The sequence below is a fragment of the Prionailurus bengalensis genome, chromosome B3 (assembly GCF_016509475.1).
Source record: "Prionailurus bengalensis isolate Pbe53 chromosome B3, Fcat_Pben_1.1_paternal_pri, whole genome shotgun sequence".
Taxonomy (NCBI): domain Eukaryota; kingdom Metazoa; phylum Chordata; class Mammalia; order Carnivora; family Felidae; genus Prionailurus; species Prionailurus bengalensis.
This window is the reverse complement of record NC_057355.1, coordinates 60,046,817-60,070,863: the sequence shown is the minus strand read 5'-3', so window position 1 is coordinate 60,070,863 and position 24,047 is coordinate 60,046,817. Positions and strand designations below refer to the sequence as shown.

At 39.8% G+C, this 24,047-nt stretch overlaps 1 protein-coding gene across 3 annotated transcripts; it reads right to left on the bottom strand.

Moving 5' to 3' along the window:
* Nucleotides 1-9,629: 9,629 nt before the first annotated feature.
* On the bottom strand, nucleotides 9,630-24,006 carry CATSPER2 (cation channel sperm associated 2). 3 transcript variants are annotated; one of them, XM_043555555.1, is made up of 13 exons: nucleotides 23,894-24,006; nucleotides 23,274-23,420; nucleotides 22,597-22,770; nucleotides 22,337-22,405; nucleotides 17,061-17,233; nucleotides 16,397-16,552; nucleotides 15,995-16,119; nucleotides 14,573-14,751; nucleotides 14,260-14,359; nucleotides 13,882-13,938; nucleotides 11,442-11,686; nucleotides 10,916-11,083; nucleotides 9,630-9,767 (listed from the first exon to the last, which is right to left on the bottom strand). In XM_043555555.1, the coding sequence occupies exons 2-13, from the start codon at nucleotides 23,416-23,418 to the stop codon at nucleotides 9,736-9,738; spliced, it is 1,623 nt and encodes a 540-aa protein (XP_043411490.1). In that variant the 5' UTR covers nucleotides 23,419-23,420; nucleotides 23,894-24,006; the 3' UTR covers nucleotides 9,630-9,735. The 3 variants fall into 3 exon arrangements, with proteins under 3 accessions (XP_043411490.1, XP_043411488.1, XP_043411489.1); XM_043555553.1 differs by lacking the exon at nucleotides 23,894-24,006 and adding an exon at nucleotides 23,620-23,887; XM_043555554.1 differs by lacking the exons at nucleotides 22,337-22,405; nucleotides 22,597-22,770; nucleotides 23,894-24,006 and adding an exon at nucleotides 23,620-23,887.
* Nucleotides 24,007-24,047: the final 41 nt, after the last annotated feature.

Genomic DNA, 24,047 nt, shown 5'->3' with positions numbered 1-24,047 from the left:
ATATAAATTTGTGTCCTTTTCATGATCTATTTAGTGCCAGAAGTTTAACATTTTTGTTCTTTTTGTTCATGATTTTGCTATTTAAAGTGGCCCTCATGCTTAGTGCTAAAGTTCCTTCTAGTGTTCCTAAGCACAGGAAGGCTATGATGTGCCTTAGAGAGAAAATATGCATTAGATAAACTTTATTTAGGCATGAGTTGTAGTGCTGTTGACAGAGAGGCCACTGCTAATAAATCAACAACATATATTAAATAAGGAGTCTTCAAACAGAAATAACTTACATAAAACACAATGCATAAAACAAGGTTTTGTATCCACCTGTTGTGACCAGAGGCTAACCCCATACTTCCCCTAGGAGCAATGGTTTAATACTTGCTAATTCAGTGTTTTTGAATCTCTCTTTTTTTAGATTTTTAAATGTTTATTTATTTATCTTTTGAGAGAGAGAGGGAGGGAGAGAAAGAGTGAGCTAGGGAGGGCAAAGAGACAGGGAGAGAGAAACCCCAAAGTGCAGAGCCCAATGCAGAGCTCAAACTCATGAACTGTGAGATCATGACCTGAGCTGAAACCAAGAGTTGGACGTTTAACCAACTGAGCCACTCAGGTACCCCAAGAAGTAGTGTTTTAAGTGAAAGGTTTTCAGAAAAAAACATGGAACTAGTTGAGTAAAGTAGGGAGGGGATCATTGAGGACTCCCCCAATCTAGGGAAATTGCTTGGCAGCCCTTATTGGGACTAGAAGAGGAAGAACAGGTTTGAAGGAATGGTAATAATTCAGTTTTGGACATATTAGAAATGAAGTACTTAAGAATAGACAAATGAAATTCCTGAGGATAGACAACTAAATATTTTTCTTGGAGTTTCTAGGAGAGGTCTGGATTGAAAATGGAATTGGCAGTCATCAGCATACAAATAGTAGTTGAAACCATAAAAGTGGACAAAACTAGTTAGTGAGAGTTTGTAAAGAATGAAGCAACAATGGCTGCTAGTGATTGCTACAAACAGGATCTACTGATGAATGTTAAAATTAGTAGAGAAAAGTTTAAGAAGAACCAAGGTATTTGCATAAGCTTTCAGTATCTCCTTCCAAGTATTTATTAACTATAAAGGGGGAAAATAGTTAGCTTCACAGCAGAGAAACCTAGTTGACATCACCTTAACTAAGGGATCAAAGTTAACATCACCAGTTATAACATATATCACTATGGTATTCCTCCTGATACGATGTGCTAAGAAGGGCACTTCAACTCAGTGGTATTTTTCTGAAAATGCATAACCTCAATATAATCATGAGAAAACATCAGATAAGCCCAAACTGAAGGACATTCTGCAAAATACCTGAGCAGAACTCCTCAAATATATCAAGGTTTTGAAAGATAGGGAGAGGCTAAGGCAACTGTTACAACCAGAGGAGATTAAGTAAGAAGATATGAACGCTGAATGCAATGTTGAATATTGGTCTGGAAACTGAAAGAGAAAAAAAGGACATTAGTGGAAAAACTGGTGAAATTCTAGTAAGGCCTATACCTAAACTAATAGCATATTACCAGTGTTAATTTATTGATTTGATCATTATATCCTGGTTATGTGGGATGCTAATATTAGAGAAAGCTGGGTGGTAGGTACATAGGAACTACTTTTGCATATCTTCTGTGAGTCTCAAATTACTTTAAACTAGGGGCGCCTGGGTGGCGCAGTCGGTTAAGCGTCCGACTTCAGCCAGGTCACGATCTCGCGGTCCGTGAGTTCGAGCCCCGCATCGGGCTCTGGGCTGATGGCTCAGAGCCTGGAGCCTGTTTCCGATTCTGTGTCTCCCTCTCTCTCTGCCCCTCCCCCGTTCATGCTCTGTCTCTCTCTGTCGCAAAAATAAATAAACGTTGGAAAAAAAATTACTTTAAACTAAAATGTTGAAAATGTTCATCCCACCCTAAGTCACTGAATAGGAAAAATACAAATATAAACATGAAGATTTCTGCTTGTCATGGTAAAAAAACAGAAACCTCTCTAAAAGTGGTATTTAAAAAGGCTTTCAGGGGCGCCTGGGTGGCTCAATCGGTTGAGCAACCAACTTCGGCTCGGGTCATGGTTTCACGGCTCGTGGGTTCGAGCCCCGTGTCGGGCTCTGTGCTGACAGCTCAGAGCCTGGAGCCTGCTTCGGATTCTGTGTCTCTCTATCTCTTTGGCCCTAATCCATTTGCATTCTGTCTCTGTCTCTCTCAAAAATAAATAAACATTAAAAATTTTTTTAAATAAATAAAAAGGCTTGCATTCATACACTGAACAGTTTTTCTATCCTCAAAACTGAACAGCATGGCTGGGACATAAAAGGCATCAAAACTTTTGTTGAAAGAAGAAATGAACCCCTTTTTGAACATTAGGAGTCTGACCAACTACCTCAAAGTCTCAAGAAATGAGATGGATTGAGACCTACCAATTCTCTGAGGTTTTAAACCTTTGGAAGTATAATAAGTTTTTTTAAATATGAAATTTATTGTCAAATTGCTTTCCATACAACACCCAGTGCTCATCCCAACAAGTGCCCTCTTCAATGCCCATCACCCACTTTCCCCTCCCTCCCACCCCCCCATCAACCCTCAGTTTATTCTCAGTTTTTGAGAGTCTCTTATGGTTTGCCTCCCTCCCTCTCTAACTTTTTTTTCCCCTTCCCCTCCCCCATGGTCTTCTGTTAAGTTTCTTAGGATCCACAAAAGAGTGAAAACATATGGTATCTGTCTTTCTCTGTATGACTTATTTCACTTAGCATAACACTCTCCAGTTCCATCCACATTGCTACAAAAGGCCATATTTCATTCTTTCTCATTGCCAAGTAGTATTCCATTGTATATATAAACCACAACTTCTTTATCCATTTAGGCTTTTTCCATAATTTGGCTCTTGTTGAAAGCGCTGCTATAAACATTGGGGTACAGGTGCCCCTGTGCATCAGCACTCCTGTATCCCTTGGATAAATTCCTAGCAGTGCTATTGCTGGGTCATAGGGTAGATCTATTTTTTATGTTTTGAGGAACCTCCACACTGTTTTCCAGAGTGGCATTCCCACCAAAAGTGCAAGAGGGTTCCCATTTCTCCACATCCTCTCCAGCATCTATAGTCTCCTGATTCGTTCATTTTAGCCACTCTGACTGGCACGAGGTGATATCTCACTGTGGTTTTGATTTGTATTTCCCTGATGAGGAGTGACGGGCATCTTTTCATGTGCCTGTTGGCCATCTGGATGTCTTCTTTAGAGAAGTGTCTATGGAAGTATAAGTTTTTTAAAAATTTAAAACTTTTATATTAAGTTTGAGACACAGTGACAATATATGGAAAAATTATAAGGCAAAAATAGTATAGATTCATACAATCCATGTTGAATATTAAAAAAATAAAAATTAGGGGCACCTGGGTTGCTCAGTCAGTTAAGTGTCCGACTTCAGCTCAGGTCATGATCTCACAGTTCATGGGTTCGAGCCCTGCATCAAGCTCTGTGCTGACAGCTCAGAGCCTAGAGTCTGCTTCAGATTCTGTGTCTCCCTCTCTCTCTGACCCTCTCCCACTTGTGCTCTGTCTCTCTGTCTCTAAAATAAACATTAAAATTTTAAAAAAATAAAAAATTAAAAGTTACTATAATACAGTAAGTAGAAGCTATACTGTTATTATAAAATTTTTCTTTCATTCTTATCTTTTACATACACTGTGCTACAATAAAACAGATATAAAATTTTCTGCTTCCAAGTGGGAACACATTGGTTTACATTCCAGTATGATATTTGACGATGTAAGTAATAACTGGAGATCAAAGGGGGAAAACTATGTTCCAAAATAAAAGCTCAACACAAACCATATATGAAAAAGTTTTAAGTTTGTTATATCACAATAATATCTAAGTGATAATTTCACTTCCAAAATGTTCCTGAAGAACCCTCACCATTACCTGGCATAGAGTTTAATCTCTTCCTTATGAATAGTGAGGTATCCCTATGGGGTACCCTATGGTACCCTATGGTATCCCTATGGGGATACTCAGGGCAAGGATAAGAAGGAAGGAAGAGGAGTAATAGATTAATTGCCAGTAGGGCTTGATTTTTCAACCTTAGAATATTTGTGTTTAGTCAGAAAAGGTTTTGCTTGCTTTTGTTTTTGAAAAGTTGTTATTACATGACTCTAGGCTGCTAGAAGGATAATTCAGGGGGAAAATGGAGGAGGTAAAATCAGCCTTCATGGAAAAGATCATTTCTTATTTGGTGATCTTATGAAGAACTAGTTAGGATGGAGCAAGGATTTCTGTCCTGTTCATTCACTGATGTATGCTAATGCCTAGAATGGTGTCTGGAACATAGAATTCAACAAATATTTGTTGAATAAACTTCTGTTTCAATAGAATTGAAATCAGATCATTTTCATTAAGGAGTTAAAGAATGAGGTGACCTGCATAGATCACTCATTTGAAAAAGCTATAGAAAGCCAAGAGATCATTCATCAAATACCTATAAAACAGTGCTTTTGAAACTTTAACGTGCATATGTAACACCTGATTCAATAGGTGCTGAGGATGGGACCCGTGATTCTGCACTTCCAACAAGTTACCAGGTGAAGCTAATTCTACTGGTCCTCAGACCCAATTTGAGCAAAGCTACACAAAGATGCTGTTTTCTTAAATAATATTTCCTTACTCCCTTTTATTAGGCTTATTAAATTCTGACTGCCAGGCTCAATGGATGCTCTGATTGGGATCTGACTGCACCATTCCTTTCTTCAAATTCTATGTTGGCTCTAAGGACTTTACTCTGGAATGATTATCCTTCTGTCTCTTCATCTCTTCCCTCCCAGGCTCCTTTCTGACTTCTCTTCCTCCTTCTATCCCTTATATGTTCCTGTTTCCCAGGTTTCTGTCTCAAACCCTCTTCTGTTTGTACCTAATGGAAATCCTTTGTTATCTCTAATTCTAGTTGATAGTTTTAGGGTTTCTAGGTATATAGTGGTGTCTGAAAATAGTGTTTTTAGTTTCCAAATATATTCTTTCCAAATATATTTTTGTTTTTTTATAATTGTTGCTTTATATTTTTGGGTTTTTTGGTTCAAGTATAATAAACATACAGTGTTATATTAGTTCAGGTGTACAGTATATGATTCAACTTCTATACATTACTCAGTGTGCATCATGATAAGTGTACTCTTAATCTTCTTCACTTCTTTCACCCATCCCTCTCTTCTTTCCAAATATTTATGCCCTAGTTCTTTAAAAAATTTTTTTAAATAAAAAAATATTTTATTATTTTTTAAGTTATTTTTTTAATGTTTATTTTTGACACAGAGAGAGACAGAGCATGAGCGGGGCAGGGACAGAGAGAGATGGAGACACAGAATCCAAAGCAGGCTCCAGGCTCTGAGCTGTCAGCACAGAGCCCAACATGGGGCTCGAACTCACAGACCGTGAGATCATGACCTGAGCTGAAGTAGGACGCTCAACCGACTGAGCCACCCAGGCACCCCTATTTTATTATTTTTTAAATTTATTTTTTATTTTGTTTTTTGAGAGAGAGTGTGCAAGCAGGGGAGGGGCAGAGGGAGAGGAAGGAAGAGAATTTCAAGCAGGCTCCATACTCAGTGCAGAGCCTGATGCAGGACTCAATCTCAGGTGAGATCATGGCCTGAGCGGAGATCAAGAGTCAGACACTTAACTGATTAAGCCACCCAGTGCCCCCAAAATGTTAAGATAAATTTCAATATATAATATTGTAATAAAATTCCTATCATAAGAAATAGGGCATGGGGTGCCTGGATGGCTCAGTCAGTTAAGCGTCTGACTCTTGATCTCTGCTCAGGCCATGAACTCATGGTTTGTGAGTTTGAGCCTGCATTGGGCTGTCTGCTGTCAGCAGCTCGCTTTGGATCTTCTGTCCCCGTCTCTCTCTGCCCCTCCTTACTCATGCATTCTCTCTCCAAAATAAATAAACGTTTAAAAAAATGAGGTCTAATCCACATAAAATTCATCATTTTAAAGTGTACAAGTCAGTGTTTATGTATAAATATATATCCTCATACATATTAAACACTCAATAAATGATAGAATTTTTAGTAACAAACATTTCTAAAGGCTTAAGTCATCCTACAGTGGCATGGGATTCCTTCTAGATAATAAATCCCCAATAACTAGAAACATAAAGCATCAGTTGGATATCCCCCTTTCAGTGATGTTCTAAATAGTGTTCCTGCTTTGGGGCACCTGGGTGGCTTAGTAGTGGCTGAGTGTCTGACTTTGGCTCAGGTCATGATCTCACGGTTCATGAGTTTGAGCCCGCATGGGCTCTCTGCTGTCAGCACAGAGCCTGATGTGGAACCTCTCTCTGTCTCCCTCTCACTCTGCCCCTCCCATGCTCACACTTTCTCTGTCAAAAATAAATAAAACATAAAAAAAAAAAAAAGAAAAGGTGTTCCTGCTTTGATGAAACATAAATTACTTGTGAGGTCTCTTCTAACACAAAAAAACCTACGGGACACTTAGTGGAGTGGAATCACTGCCCGGAGCAATGGCAAGGAAATAGAATGACATGGAATAAAAGGACCCCCTTTTGGCTCAGAAACAGGTGAAAATGATGTTTGATTAAAATTAATGGTGCAACAACCCCTATCAAAATAACACCATCATCCTTCACAGAGCTAGAACAAACAATCCTAAAACTTGTATGGAACCAGAAAAGACCTCGAATAGCCAAAGCTATTTGCTTTCTTAAAAAGAAGACCAAAGCTGGAAGCAGCACAATTCCAGACTTCAAGATGTGTTATAAAGCTTTAATCATCAAGACAGTATGGTACTGGCACAAGAACAGACACATAGATCAATGAACAGAATAGACAACCCAGAAATGGACCCACAAACATATGGCCAACTAATCTTTGACAAAGCAGGAAAGAATATCCAATAGAAAAAGGAAAGTCTCTTCAGCAAATGGTGCTGGGAAAACTGGACTGTGACCTGCAGAAGAATGAACCTGGACCACTTTCTTATACCATACACAAAAATAAACTCAAAATGGATGAAAGACATAAACCTAAGGCAGGAAGCCATCAAAATCTTAGAGAAAATAGGCAACAACTTCTTTGAACTTGGCCACAGCAAATTCTTACTTGACATGTCTCCAGAGGCAAGGGAAACAAAAGCAAAAATGAATTAGTGAGACCTCATCAAGATAAAAAGCTTCTGCACAGCAAAGGAAACAATCAACAAAACTAAAAGGCAACCAATGGAATGGGAGATTTTTGCAAATGATGTATCAAATAAAGGGTTAGTATACAAAACCTATAAAGAACTTATCAAACTCAACACCCAAAAAACAAATAATCCAGTGAAGAAACGGATAGACATGAATAGACACTTCTCCAAAGAAGACATCCAGATGGCCATTAGACACATGAAAAAATGCTCAACATGACCCATTATCAGGAAAATACAAATCAAAACCACAACGAGACACCACCTCACACCTGTCAGAGTGGCCAAAATTAACAACTCAGGCAACAACAGATGTTGGTGAGGATGTGGAGTAAGAGGAATCCTTTTGCACTGCTGGTGGGAAACACCACTCTGGTGGAAAAGCCACTCTGGAAAACAGTATGGAGGTTCCTCAAAAAATTAAAAATAGAGGGGCGCCTAGGTGGCTCAGGAGGTTAAGTGTCCAACTCTTGGTTTTGGCTCAGGTCATGACTTCACAGTTTATGGGTTCAAGCCCCACATTGGGCTCTATGCTTGTGGCACAGAGCCTGCTTGGGAGACTCTTTGTCTCCCTCTCTCTCTGTCTCTCCTCCAATCACCCTGTCTCTCTCAAAATAAATAAACTTAAAATACTAAAAATACTTTTAAAAAATTAAAAATAGACTACCCTATGAACCAGCACTTGCACTACTAGGTATTTATCCAAAGGATAGAGAAATGCTGATTCAAAGGGGCACGTGCATCCCAATGTTTATAGCATCACTATTGACCATAGCCAAAGTATGGAAAGAGCCCAAATATTCATCAGCAGATGAATGGATCACATACATATATATCTGTATATTTTGTGTGTGTGTGTGTGTGTGTATGTATATATATATATATATATATATATATATATATATATATATATAATGAAATATTACTTGGCAGTCGAAAAGAATGAAATCTTGCCATTTGCAACAACGTGGATGGAACTAGAGGATATTATGCTAAGCGAAATAAGTCAGAAAAAGACAAATATCATATGATTTCACTCATATGTGGAATTTAAGATATAAAACATGAATATAAGGAAAGGGAAGCAAAAATAGTACAGAGAGGGAGACAACCCATAGGAAACTTTTTTTTTTTTAAGATTTTTTTTTTTAACGTTTATTTATTTTTGGGACAGAGAAAGACAGAGCATGAATGGGGGAGGGGCAGAGAGAGAGGGAGACACAGAATCGGAAACAGGCTCCAGGCTCTGAGCCATCAGCCCAGAGCCTGACGTGGGGCTCAAACTCACGGACCGCGAGATCGTGACCTGGCTGAAGTCGGATGCTTAACCAACTGCGCCACCCAGGCGCCCCCATAGGAAACTCTTAAATACAGAGAACCAACTGAGGGTTGCTGGCAGGGTGTTGGGTGCAGGGAAAGACTAAAGAGGTAAGGGGCATTAAGGAGGACACTTGTTGGAATGAGCACTGGAATCATCACATGTAAGTGATGAATCACTGAATTCTATTCCTGAAATTATTATTACACTATATGTTGACTAACTTGGATTTAAATTTTAAAAAGGGGGGTGGCCTAGGTCAGTTGAGCATCTTATTTCGGCTCAGGTCATGATCTCATGGTTCATGAGTTCAAGCCCTGTGTTGAGTTCTGTGCTGACAGTTCAGAACCTGGATCCTGCTTCAGATTCTGTGTCTCCCCGTCTCCCTGCCCCTCCCCTGCTTGCACTCTGCCTCTCTCTCTCTCTCTCTCACACACAAAAATAAATAAACATTAAAAAAAATTAGAGAACTATTTCAAAAAATTTTAATGTTGCATAGGAGAAGCAATGTTCATAGAACAGGCAATGAAAAAAAAGTTCTCAGTTACACTACAGCTTCTGGGATCTCTTTACCCTTCTACTCCCAGAGGCCTGTACACATTAGGGAGGGAGAGGGTAAAATTAGGACTCTATCAGGAAGTAAAGGTTGCAGGAATGGTGTGGGCTGCAATGACAAAGTAAAAAAAAAAAAAAAAAAAAAAAAAGTGAGATCGAGGTGCCTGGTGGCTCAGTTGGTTAAGTGTCCAACTGTTGATTTTGGCTCAGGTCATGATCTCCCAGTTCATGACATCAAGCCCCATGTGGGACTCTGTGCTGACAGGGTGGAGCCTGCTTGGGATTCTCTCTCTGCCCCTCTCCTGCTCACACATGCACCCATGTGCATGTGTATTTTCTCTCTCTCTCTCTCTCTCTCTCTCTCTCTCTCTCTCTCTCTTGCTCTCAAAATAATCATTTATAATTTTTTAAATTTAATTTTAAAAAGAAAAGGAAAAACATGAGATTCAGGGAGCTATGGAACGAGTAAAAAGCCAAGGACCATGGGCCCCACCTACCTTTATACCTTTCAGTATCCCCAATGTCTCAGAGACAGACCACTAAGCAGTTATCAACAGTATTTATTAGACATTTGTACTCAGAATTCTCCATTCCCAACTATTTCTTTCATTAACTTTTGCCAAAGAAATCGAAGCCATCCATTGTCAGCTTTATTTGTCTTCAAAGTTCATCAGTGCCTGCACTGTAAAGAAAGAGACTGTGAGACTGAAAAGTTAAAAATATTCAGGACATGCAAATGTTTGAAGACCCTGCTTTTCCCACACAAATCTTCACTAATCTTTACTTATAGTAAGCCCTATGAGTCTGTACTCTTTGCCATAATGAATTAACCCAGATTAAAGAAGCTACCTTGCTCCTTCTTCTCCTTTTCCCAGAGAACAAGAGAACAAGTGGGAAGGCAGGGCTGAGGACAACTCGAAAGAGCAGAATTAACCTTAGGCAACATTTTGAACTAGGCAAAGCCTGTCTTTGACATCCTGCTCTAAATTCCATGTTCCAATGTAATAAATTCCTCTTATTGCCCTTGTGTACCCACCACAAACCCATTCCTCTTCCCTCATTGTTATTTTCACATTGAGTTGATTTCAACTCAATGGTATAAGGAAGACACCACTAATCCATATCAAATGGTAAAAAATGGCCCCTAACTCTTCCAGTTTTGTATTTTTAGAAGGAGAATTTATTAACTCAAAATTCATCTCTATGTGGTAAAATTGCAAGGGAGAAATTTAGGGAAAATAATTTTGAGCAAGCAATTTTCTGCTTAAATTAATTCTGCTGTTTAAATAACATACATACTTCTCTCTGCCTGGGCTGACACTAGAACAAGCTGAAAGGAAAAGCCTGTAATTCATAAACCTCTTTTGGGGGTTGGGGAGAGTGGGGTACTTGTGAGCTTTCTGCTCTCTAATCCCCACAGCTATCCAACTTGAGCCTGAGGCCCTACTGCTTAGGTCTGCAACATGCCCTTCAAAGAGAAGAAATGCTTGCAAAAAGGAGTGGACTGAACAAATCGAGCAAGAGCCCACCTTATCCTAATACCCAACAACTGCATTTAGACATGTTCCTCTTGGGAAACAAGCTGTCAGACCTTATAGGATTTAGATTTTCCCTACTGGTGAAGCAGAGCTCTCAGATTCTCTCTGGATTCTAAGAAATAAGGACATAAGGATGTGACACTCCAAACCAAGGATTTGCCTTTTTAAGTCTGAGGTGGAAATTCAGAGGCTGAAATGCCAAAATAGTGCACACCCTCCTCCTTCTCCCCAGTTATATATGCTACTCCAATGTACTTAACCCCTGGTCCCCATGACTGCCCTAAATCCATACCTGCAAACTCCTGCAACCGTTTACGCTCCTCTAGGTTGTACTGAAGCTTTTCTAGCAACTCAAAATATCGGAAGAGTGAATCTCTAGGCCAAACAACACGATCATCCTGATCCATTTCCATTAACCCAGGCAGATTCTGGTGCACATGAGTCTCCCAGTCCAACTGACCTGGAGGGAGGAATGGTTCTTAAAAACAAATATAGGTCTGTGGAAGTTGGGTAAGAGCTAAAAGATCCTATGGTGTGGGGGAAAACGCAGGGATGAAAGAGTAAACAGGAAGCAAAGAGGGAAAAGAGTACATCCCTAAGAGACCACTTTTACAATAAGCAAAGACAGCCACAGTCACACTTATCCAAAGTGAAGCAGAAATACAGGGGAAATGAAAGAAAGCACAAAGCAAGCAATTAAGACCACAAAGTCAGACTGGTGGAGAAAACTGGGAAGTAGATACAGTGGGAGAGGTCCTATTAAGAATGGCATGTCTCTGGAGAAGTCTGAATTCAAATGGAAGAAACCCTCTGCTTACCAATGGAGTCTAAATATCTGGAGTCAGAAGAAGAGGAGGAATTGAGGGAAGATGAAGACGAGGAGGAAGAATAAGAGGAGGAGGAGGAGGAAGAGGAGGAAGAGGAGGCAGACTTTTTCATTTTTGACAAGGACTCTTTTGTTTTCGATACAGATGCCCTTGAACCCTCTTCATCAGCACTGTGTTTAGACTCTTCTTCAAAAGCTGTTGATAACTCCAAAGATTCCCTTTGTTGACTGGCATCTCTATAAGTGAAAGGAGAAATTTTATTGCTTTAAATACCTTTATGAGATACAGCAAGTTGAATCATTATTCTGGCCTTGGACCTTGCCATCCCCTAAAGGTGGGATTTAAGGCAATGAAGGCCAAATTGCTCCCAAAATTTGAGCTTGTAAGCACTTCCAACTTCAATTATTCCATGTGGTATATCCCTATTACTGCCCCTCACCACATAGCTTCTGTGCTCCATTTTACTCAGGTTTCTACATTTCACATCCCACCTTATTTTGCCACATTTTAGCTCCTCACTCTATAGTTCTATGCCTGTTACACCACAACTATAGCTTTGCCCCCTCAATTCTATCTCTTGAGAGGTCTCAGCTCTTGGCCTTTTTATCTTCCTCATCTACAGTCACTCCTTTAGTGCTCTCTTCTCCTGAGTTTAAATGTCTTCTAAATGTGAATTTAAACCTCTAGTCCAGACTTCACTCTTTGATCCAGACTTGTATGTACAACTTTTACTCACATATAATCACTTGCAAGTCTAACAGACATCTCAAGTTCAACCCAAACTGAACTCTTTGCCCATCACACCTCTTCCACTCACAGCCTTCCTCATCTCAGCTAATCCATCCTTCTGGCTGCTCTGGCCAAAACTTTGGAGTCTTTCTTAACACTTCTCTTATACCCCATCCAATCCATCAAGAAATCCTGTTGATTCTACCTTAAAAATATATCTTTTCTCATTGGTAGCACTCTGGTCTGAGCCATCATCACCTCTTGCCTGGATAGCTTCACAGCCTTCTAACTTGTCACTGCTCCTTCCCTTGTTCTCCTATAGCACATCATCAACACAGCAACCAGAATGATCCTTCTTAAATGTCATTTCATGTCATGGCTCTGCTCCCCATTTCACTTAGAGTCAAAGCCTAAGTCCCTGCAATGGCCCTCACAGCCCTACAGGATCAGGTCTCCGTGATCTCTCTGACCTCATAATCTATCAATATCCCCCCTGGTCACAGTGGTTTCTTTGCTGTTTCTCAAACACACTGGGAATGCTTCTGGCTTAGGGCCTCTGTACTAGCTGTTCTTTCTGCCTATAACATTCTTTCCATAGATATCCACACAGTAATCCCCTCGTCTCCAAGTCTTTGTTCAGTCATTACTTTTGCAATGAGGCCATCATGACTACCTTGTTTAAAATTATAACCCATATGCAACCTCCACTCTATATTCCAATCTCCCTTAACCTGTTCTAATTTTATTTTTATTTTTTCACAATGCTTATATTTTAATATAGTAGTCTACTTATTTTATATATTCATTGTTTATTATCTTTCCCCCTGCTCATATGTAAGCTCCATGAGAACAGGCATTATTGTCTATTTTGTTCACTGATATATCCCAAACACCTAATAAATATTCAATAATTATTTCTTGGGGCACCTGGCTGGCTCAGTCAGTAGAGCCCATGGCTCTTGATATCGGGGTTGTGAGTTCAAGACACATGTTGGATTCAGAGATTACTTAATAAAAAAAATGTTTACATCAATAATTATGTCTTGAATGGACGAATGAGTTTCTTATTTCTCCTTCTGCTCTCTTGTCCACTGCTGAACACTCAGTCTAGAATAAGATCTGTTTCACAGAAGGTACTTGTGTAAGTTTCCTATGGCTGCTGCAACAAATTACTATAAACTTGGCAGCTTAAAATAACAGACATGTATCCTCTCACAATTCTGGAAGCCAGAAGTCTGAAATTAAGGTGTCTGCAGGGCCATACTCCCTCTGGAAGCTCTAGGGAAGAAGGCTCATTGCTTGCTCTAGCTTCTGGCAGTTGCCTGGCATTCACTGGCTTCCTTTGGCTTGTGTTGCATCACTCTGATTTCCATCTCCATCTTCACATCTCCTTCTCTTCTCTTCTGTCTCTTATAAGGGCCCTTGTCACTGCATTTAGGGCCTACCTGGATAATCCAGGATGATCACATCTCAAGATCCTTAACTTAACTGCATCTGCAAAGACCCTTTTTCCAAATAAAGTCATGTTCACAGGTTCCAGGGGGTTAGGCCATGGGAATTTCTTTTTGGGGACTACCATTCAACTCACTACAATAAGTAGTTATTGAATAAATGGATTATCTCTCAAAGTCAATCTTTATCTTTGATTTTCTACCCTCTCCCTGCTTGTGTGTCCATCTCAGTTCACACAAACTCTCCTAACCTGGCATCCATTTTGCTAAGGCTTGACCTCAGTGCCTCAGGGGACAGGTTTTGTCTCCTGCAGAGCAAAAAACACAGAACAGTGAAGAGAATTATACTGGTGCAGGAGCATAGTATGGAAAAAAGAAAAGAATTCAGATCATAAAGTGAAGAAAACTGAGTGAGGAGAACAGATTGTAGTAAAAAGGTAAAAATGAATGGGGAAGTCCCAATGGTGAATAAAGAATCAGGCAATGTTCTAGAGGCGAGGAATTCTAACCCTGGGGTAAATTTTCTGTCACAAAGGGAAAAATGGGGTCAAAGCCAAGGAGTAGAAACAGGGAATGAGGTCAGGATACTCTTCAGAACTAAACTTGGGTTTGAAAATGGGAAAGCAGACCTCTGGATAATCTGCCGCTTGAATATGTCAGCTTTATGTTGAACCTCCAAATGTGTCATCTCCTCGTTCAGCTCATTCCTGATATTCTGGAAGTTAGTAACTGCCCGAAAGGGCCATTAGGAGTTGGGAGACAGTGGTGAATAGACCTGAGGAGAGGGCTTGGGTGGGGAGAAACCAAGTGAAATATCCATTCCAGGCCCCAAGCCTTCCTGCTACCTCAGGTTCTCTCTATCATAATTTACTAATTCTAGTTTTCACCCTAATTTATTCCCAACTACCCCTCTCAACCAAGTTTCACCTCTTTTGTGCTTACCCATCATGGCTACTATGATATTTCGAAAGATAATGGAACCAAGTAACAACCAAAGGATGACATAGATGCTGCTGAAGGTACGGCTGACTTCAGGCACCTTCCAGGTATCCTGAAGCAATGCATACCAATGGTCCATGGTGAAGAGGATGAATACTGTCACCAGGGAATTCAGAAGGTCCCTAAAGAAAAAGGAGTTGTGGGTACAGACAGAACAGAGATCTAAATCTCTCAGATATGGTATCTTTCCTACTCTTAAAGCAACATAACATTTCTCTGTAGTTTGCTCTGACTTCAGCTTCTTTTCTATCAATTTTTTAGCAAATCATTCTTCAGTCAGGGTTGTTTTATTAGGTTTTCCTTTATCATAAATAATCCAAGAATATCTCTCACTATTCCATTAGTGCCTACAACATAGTAGGTGCTCAATAAATAGGTACTGGCTGAATTTTAAAAAATTGAATAAATCACCAACTACATATCTCTTTTGTAACATCGTTTTTCACTGTTCTATGGCCTTCACCTAAAAGATCACTTCAAAATTTGGCAAACATCATTCCTATTTAGTTCTCTGGTATGAAGTGATTCTTAGGTAAACGGACAGATATGTGACATAAACACGTGATCCCAAATAATTAATAATAATGAATATGTCATAAAAGGTCTCAGGAAGGTATATAAATTTTCCTTCTTTCCTTCCTAGTTCTCCATAATACAACTTATTGAAAATATCAGGGCCTAAATAGGATGAATATTTAGGACTTCCCTAACTGAATACTCTTACAAAGCTACCTATTAGCCTGAGACCTAAGAGGTGCTGGCAAGATTGGATTCCGGTTAATACATAACTATCTCATCTAAATCCAGTTGATTTTCTACTAGCAGTCGGTGTTCTCTAGACAAAGATCTTGTCAGGATTTTACTTTTGAATGTGTATAGGTGTGTGCATGTGTAATGCCCATACTGAGACTTTGGGGTAAAACCAGTGACGTGTTTGAGAGTCATAGTAACAGGTGTTGATCACTTATTGTGTTAAAATCCATTCTAAGTGCAAAGATGCATTACTTTTATCCCTCAGTCTTATGCTATAAGGTAGTGCTACAATTATTCTCATTTTTCAGAAGAGGTAACTGAGGCATAGAAACCAGAGCTTAATCACTAAAATATACTGCTATTTAAAGATGGCTGATGAGGGTATGTTTAAATTTCAAAACCCAGAGCAAACCTGGAACTAGTCACTCTATCCTCAAAATCAGAGCTAATACCACTCACTATTCTTTTGCTGTCTCTTTCCTTCTCCTTACTATGATCTATTCCAGTTTCTTAAAATAGACTATATTTTTTGTATTACTTACTTTGGACTAGGTTCCCAGTTTCTTGCCCAAATTCTCTCCCCCCACCCGGGATTCCCCCAGTCCTGCCTACGAGAAGAACATGTGGTACTCCAGGTCCTGGCGAGTTGAACGGGTGTAGTCCTCAAAGAAGTAGACACCAGTCACAGCAAAAATGTAGAAGAAGATGAGCAGCAACATCAAGAGGAAGGTCATACTCTAGAGGCCATGACCCCAAGTCAGCACTGAGCCAGACTAGGCTGATTCTACCTACAGCAGAGTCAAGCCCACCCTGGCAAACTCCCACCAAAACCCTCACTTCCACTCCCAAGCCCAGTTATCTCTAGCCCACAGCAGCTTTCCCCAGCCCTTTCTCATCCAATGGTATTTCATAGGGTCTTTCATTGCCTTCTCTGACACACCCAGACTTGTTTTATGTTAAACTCCCATGTTTACCCACCCTGCCCACTTGATTTAGCTGCAACACTCAAATCACCTTGAGGGCCCTCACCAGGGCCAAAATAATGACTCGAATTTGACGGAATCGTGCAAAGAGTTTGAGAGATCTTAGCACCCGGCATATCCTTAGCAACTGGAGCCACACAGACTGGCCTGTTACCCCTACCAGCACCACAACCTCAGGAAGCAGGGACTGTAGGAAATACATAGATTATGAGTACAATATACCCCAAAGCACCCATGCACAGTTACCCCTTCTTTATCTCATCTTCTTCATATTTCCTTGGGCATTATCCCTTGAATAGCATTTTCTGGGGACTGTTTCCTATTCAGCCTTCTTGTACTAAATTACTTAAACTCTGCACTTCAATTTGCTCAAACATAAAAAGGGGATTAATATAATGTTTATCTCATTGGGTTGCTGTGGAACTCAACTGAGAAAATACATGTAAAACACAACAGTGCCTGGCACTTGATAAGTGCTTAGTAACAGGCAGATGTTATTGTTGGGGTTAATGTTGTGGTTTGATTCTGTCTTGCTTCTAATACCAACAACTCCTGCAATGACTGACTTTAGTTTTAGAAAAAAAATCAAAATAATGAAATTCGTCTTGTGATCTAATTAACTTTTCTTGTCATTTTGATTGACCTAGGCTTATTCCTCAACCCACCACACTATTCCTCAGGATACCTATCCTTACCAATATGGTGACAACAAAGTCAAACACATTCCAAGCATTCTTCCAGAAGAGGAAAAAGCTGGATATCCACATAAGAAGGATCTCCAAGATGAAAATAAGCAAGATGAACCAAGCTGCCACCTCCAGACTCAGCTTCAGTGACCACAGTTTGGTATTTGAGGATTCAAGCAATTCTGTGAGAGTAGAGTGAAAGACAAATAAAGGTTAAGGAACTGGGAGGCTGAATAATATAGAATGATCAGATCAGAAACTATTATAAACTACAGTTGTGCCCACTGCTGTTTTATTTTTCATTTTTCTTTTTTTTTCTTTTTTTTTTTTTAGAGAGAGTGTGCAGGTGAGGGAGAAGGGCAGGGTAAGAGAGAGAATCGTAAGCAGGCTCCACACCTCCACACTCAGTGCAGAGGCTGACACAGGGCTCAGTCCCATGACTCTGGGATCATGACGTGAGCCAAAATCAAAAGTTGGACACTAAACCAACTGAGCCACTTTGTTTCTCTTCTTAACACCAGTATTTTTTCAACCTGTGAAATATAGGGGAGGTCAGAATTGACCGTGAAAAATAGCTACAACTCATCTCCTGCTGGTATTGATATGTCTAACAGCTGCAAGTCACTACCTTCCCACTCTGGGGTCACAGAGACACCAAGGGATTACTTTTTTCACTACCACCAACACTGTCTGCTGTACTGGTACCCCGGTCCCAAACTTCACAAAGAAGCAATGGGTCTTGAGAATAGAATGAAAATGTAGGGCCATGATATGTAAAGTGCTTGGTAAGGGAAGTAGAAACAAGAAGCCAGATCCATAGGACATACTGAGTTATAATAAAAAAAAAATTTTTGAGGGGCACCTGGGTGTCTCAGTTGGTTAAGTGTCTGACTCTTGGTTTCTGCTCAGGTCATGATCTCGAAGTTCGTGAGATCAAGTCCCACATTGGGCTCTGTGCTGGCAGCTCAGAGGCTGCTTGGGATTCTCTCTCTCTCTGCCTTTCCCCCACTCACTCACTCACTCACTCTCTCTCTCAAAATAGATAAACATTAAAAAATACTTTATAGGGGCGCCTGGGTGGCGCAGTCGGTTGAGCGTCCGACTTCAGCCAGGTCACGATCTCGCAGTCCGTGAGTTCGAGCCCCGTGTCAGGCTCTGGGCTGATGGCTCGGAGCCTGGATCCTGTTTCCGATTCTGTGTCTCCCTCTCTCTGTGCCCCTACCCCGTTCATGCTCTGTCTCTCTCTGTCCCAAAAATAAATAAAAACGTTAAAAAAAAAATAAAAAATACTTTATAATAAGAAAATTTTTGGTTCTATATTTGTTAGCTTTTAAAACTTTCCCATGTTTCTCTAAAACTGATTTTGTTCAGCAAAGCAAATTAAATCCTATACTTTCTCTCTAGAATCCTGTTTGCTAATTGCTATACTTCAACATCACTTTTATCTTTCAGCCTCTTTATTTTTTTTATGTATTTAATAGATGTATACCATGCTGTAGAAAAAAAAAACACAATGAAATAAAAATAGGCTTAAAAGCTAAATAATAATTTGGGAGGCGCATGGGTGGCTCAGTTGGTTAAGTGTCTGACTCTGATTTTGGCCTAGGTCATGATCTCATGGTTCATGAGTTCGAGCCCTACATTGGGCTCTGCAATGACAGTGGGGAGACTGCTTGGGAGTCTCTCTCTCACTTTCTCTCTCTGCCCGTCCCCCACTTGCGTGCACATGCTCTCTCCCTCTCAAAATAATAAACTTAAAAAAAAGCTAAATAATAATTTGATACATTTCCTTTTGAAATGGAACAATCTAAGAGCCTCCAAATGCACTATGACTGATATCATGGCTGTTAATGGAGATTAGAAGAACATAAACTGCTGTGTAGATTTTGACACTTAAACAATTTGAAATTGCTACTGTTTTTTTGTCTGGTTATATCCATAATATTAAATTTAAAAACATATAATACATAAAATATATTTCATTCCTATGCCAAAATAACTGATATGGCTTAGTCAGTTAAGCATCCAACTTCAACTTTGGCTCAGGTCATGATCTCATGGTTTGGGACTTTTAGCCCCCCATCAGGCTCTCTGCTATCAGCACAGAGTCTGCTTCAGACACCCTGTCCCCCTCTCTCGACCTCACCCCTGCTCACTCTCTTGCTTTCAAAAATAAATACAAACATTAAAAATTTTTAAAAATAACTAAATGAATTCATTTGTGGACAAATCATGTGTTTTATTAAAAATTTTTTAAAAATGTTTACTTATTTTGAGAAGGGGAGAGAGAGAGAGAGAGAGAGAGAGAGAGCACAAGTTGGGGAGGAGCAGAGAAAGAGGAAGAGAGAGAAAATTCCAAGCAGGCTCCACACTGTCAGCAAAGAGCCCAATGAGGGGCTCGAGCTCATGAACACATGAGATCATGACCTGACCTGAAACCACGAGTCAGATGCTTAACCAACTGAGACACCCAGGGGCCCCTTATATATTTTCTTTAAAAAATGATGGGGGCAGGAAAGAAAGAAGATTTGGCTCATTATATCCACAATGAAGCAAGGAACACTAATGCTATATAAAGTTTTTGATCAGATGAATGCAGTTTATAGAAACTGATGAAGATCATGTTGAGATAAACTTGCAGAATTATTCTTATATATAGTACAAGATATCTCTAGAACTTCAAACTCAATGTAAAACATTATAATGACATTATACACAAATTTTTTTTTGTTAGAAATAGACTATTCACACTTGCAATGTGTTATTTTCAGAAAACGGATTGCAAATGAGTCAAATCTTCTTACTTTTCTCCCTCTCATCATTTGGAAACAAAATGTGAAAATTAAAAAAATAAACCAAATTGATGTTTAAAATGAAAAGTAGAATTACCAATATCACTGTGAAAGTAGATTTTTTTCTAATTTTTACACCCTAATTTGTAATTAAATTTACACCTACACCTTAACATGTACTTAACATACAATACATAATTATTATTATGCAATTAATATAATGAAATACATCAAGTATATCTCAATTTTTAAAAAGGAAGAAAAAATTACTTTTAAAATCATAAAACGTAAAATAAACATATTTGATTCAGGACCAAACAATATATAATGGCCTTTAAAAATTCATTTATGAAGAAATCATACATTTACCTTAAAAACAGCACGAATCACTTATAAAATGGCAAAAATGAAAATAAGCTAACATAATTTTTTACATTATATAATATACATTAAAATACAATATTGAATAATATGCTAGTCTAAAGCATTATTTTTACTTCAACTTCCTTTTTTTTTTTAAGTTTTTACTTTTGAGAGCTTACGCACATGAGCTGGAGAGTGGCAGACACAGAATCCAAAACAGGCTCCAGGCCCCAAGCAGTCAGCACAGAGCCAAACACGGGGCTCAAACTCATGAACCATGAGACAATGACCTGAGATGAAGTGAGATGCTTAACCAACCGACTGAGCCACCCAGGTGCCCCAATTTGCATGTGATAAAAAGAAGCAAGCTGAGGGGCGCCTGGGTGGCTCAGTCAGTTAGGCGTCTGACTTCAGCTCAGGTCATCTCACGGTTTGTGAGTTTGCTCACGGTTCTTGAGTTTGAGCCCTGGGTCAGGCTCTGTGCTGACAGCTTGGAGCCTGTTTCAGATTCTGTGTCTCCCTCTCTCTCTGCCCCTCCCTCGCTCATGATTTCAAAAATAAGAAATAAATATTAAAAAAAATTTTACATCACATACAAATAATGGAATGATTAAAAGTCCTAGGGAGATTTTCAAGTTTAGAGCTAACTGGGAGACAAAATCACAAGACAAAAAAGATTGGGGAGCTTTCATCTAGAGAACTGCTTGTTAATTATGATTTTTTCCCCCATCTGTAACAACATTCTCTGTGATCTGGAAAAAAATTTTTTAAAGCCTAAACAGTCTTAACGTTTATCATATGAATTAGCCTGTTCAAAGAAATCTGTTAGTCACAAATTCTTTCCCTTTGCAAAATCCCTCCTGCTTTTCTACCATGAGAACGTACTTAATACAATTTTCCTGAACTTGTCAGGTAATTCCCACTCAGGCAACCTACCTATCCTATGGCACAGTGATCATGTTTCATATCCGGTTGTTTTACCAACTAGAGGGGTAGTCTATTTTGATTTGTCTATTAGATCTAGGAAATCCCGTACATTTATTGCTGTTTACTTTATTCCAAGGCTTAAGACTATATCCCTAACCCCTCAAGGCAAATACATGCCAGTTATCGTAAAAGAAATTGGAAATGTGGGTGACTTAGTTCAAAATCCTTACCACAATGGGGAGAAAATAAAATACTTCAAAGTATATAGTATACTGTAGTGGATCAATGACATCAAGTATTGTATATTTAAATATCTTTGACCTGATTGCATTAAAATACTTAAAAATTTTTTTTAAATATCTATTTTTTTTTTTTTTGAGAGAGAGCAAGAGACACAAAGTATGAGCAGCAGAGGAGCACAGAGAGGAGACAGAATCAGAAGCAGGCTCCAGGCTCTGAGCTGTCAGCATAGAGCCTGATGTAGGGCTCAAACTCACTAACCTCAAGATCATGACCTGAGCTGAAGTCGGATGCTCAACCGACTGAGCCACCCAGGTGCCCCTACATTAAAGGATTTTTAAATGGGAAAGTTCCTCAAAACAGTGAGGATGAGAAAAGGAAGTAAGTACTGTCCTTTTCATTTCTGAGCAATATGTTTGAGGTGATAATCAAATGAGCTGATTTTCCAGATGTTCTTTTACTTCTAATACATTTCATATAATTTAGGACTGATTTTAGAGTCAATTACTCTTAAGTCATTTTTCGGCTCATCCAATATTTTAGTTGTGTCTAACTTTACACACTTTGTGAGCTTTCTTATTTGTACTTAATATTTGACATACTTGTAAAAAATGTAAATGTGATATCAGTTACTGACAGGCACCAACCAATACCTCTAATACAAAAGGCTAATTCAAACAAATATTAAACTAAACTGACACAAGAAATATAACTGGTCTTCCCATCTTCGGTTTCGTGTAACTCTATTATATTCTTCAGTGTCTAGCTTGCTTTGTATCTACCATACTCTTTGAAAGCCCTCCAAATGTTTCCAGGTCTTAACAGTTGCACAAATCATACTCCAGGAGACTCAATATAGGTGTCCTTATCACAATTCAAGTAACATTGAGAAATGAAAAATGATCAATTTATAGGAAAAATGACTCATAGCCACTTCCTCTTTCATTTAATGTCAGTTCTCACCTATTTCAACCATCAGTACGATTGTATTCAAAAAGATGAGAAAGATGATGAAGTTTGTGAAGAGAGGGCCTGTTTTCTCTTAAGGAAACATCCAGAGTGGAATTCTTTTTTATACAGGTGAAATAATAAGGGTAAGAATAGAACCAGTGAGGATGAGAAGAAAATGGAGTTTGGAAAAGGGAAAGTCAGTCATCGGGCAGATGATGAGGCAAGAGAGACAGTAAAGGCATGGGATAAAAGTGAGGGGCATGAAAGGATACACTCAAGGACCCATCCAGCCCACAAGGAAAGAGGTGGCCTCTGACTGTAGCGCACATGAAGCCTGCTCATCAGTCTCCGGCCACGTGTAATACGTTCTACATGTCGAGGCTTTATGGAGAAGCGCACAAGCTGGTGTTGATCTCCCAACATAAGCTTCTTCTGACCGGAAGGATCTATACCAGAAAATAAAGGGCACAGTGGATAAACATAAAGAGAAGTCTCTGGGTGATATGGAGAGCAGGTAGGACCGGGGCAGGAATACTGGTTACATAACGGGTCCTGTAATGCAGGGGATTGCCTTGCTGTTCTTACAGCAACTGACATTAGTTTGAAGTAAGAGCTAATACATTGCTTATGACCAACACTGTCAATGCCCAAGAGAAAAGGCACAGATTCAACCCTCAAAGTTTTCAGGGTCTTTGGTAGAAACTTCCAAATCAGCCAGAGCTAATAGTTATCCTAGGCCTAAAAGTGAGCAACATGGGTCCTATCTCCTGGGTTCAAAGAGCTTTACTTATAAAGCCCTTAATTTATCAAGTTTGGTATCATTTACAAACTAGCAACCAAACCAATCGTCCCTGAATTTTTCATCCTTAAAATTGTCTTTGTTTCCTACTCTTTTGAGGGTGTGAAGGGGAGTTTTAAATTTATGCTAGTTAAGAAACAGAATGCTGACCAAGTATCTCTCGGATAGTGTGTCGTGGCACAGCTTGGCTCAAGCCTTGCAGATGCTCGATGAGAGAGAAAGTATCAATGAGACGTGAACGTATGGCATCAGCTCGGGGCAGTTGCACGTGTCCTGCTGGGTGACTGGTGGCCATGTCTGTTAAAATAAAGGAAAAACCAAGAGTCATTTCATTATTGGAGTTGCAGCAAAGATTAGAAGTTTCCTTCCCCTTCTCCCACCTTCTTTGCCCTCAAGAAGTCAAACACATTGTACCAAGACTCAAGGTTTTTTTTTAAACAAAAGGAGCTGAGAGTCTTAATAGAGACATTGCATGGTAGACCAAGTGGCCAGGCACCTTTACTTGTGTCACATCGTTTCTCATTAAGAGTAGCAGCCACAGGGAAGGAGTCCCAGGGCTGGACAAAGAGGAAATCGGAGCACCAACGGGACCTGAGGTAATCAAGCAATGCAATGTGGTGAGGCAGTGAGGGACTCAGGGCTGCCTCCGAAAGACAAACCAAGAGGAATTGGACAAGTTGCAGCAGCCTGACATTACGAAAATGTGTTCCGTCCCAAGTGTGTTCCTCGGATGCCAGCTCCATCTGTCAATACCCGCTTCTGGGCCTCACCTCAGCCCAGGCTCTTTTCCGCCCACTCAGCCCTGACTTCACGTCTCCGCCTCCCGCGCCCTCTGAACTCGGCTCTCCCCACGCAAGACGAGCTCAGGGTCGGTTCCCAGCCCTGCAGCGCCCCATTTCCAGCTGGGCCCTGCCCCGCCCCACT

Coding starts and splice junctions, on each gene's coding strand:
- CATSPER2 (XM_043555553.1), bottom strand. CDS start 23,866: ATGGAGCTGGCATCCGAGGAACACACTTGGGACGGAACACATTTTCGT. Junction 23,421..23,619: donor ACGATGTGACACAAGTAAAG/GTGCCTGGCCAC, acceptor TTATTTTAACAG/ACATGGCCACCAGTCACCCA. Junction 22,771..23,273: donor CACTATCCGAGAGATACTTG/GTCAGCATTCTG, acceptor TTTCTGGTATAG/ATCCTTCCGGTCAGAAGAAG.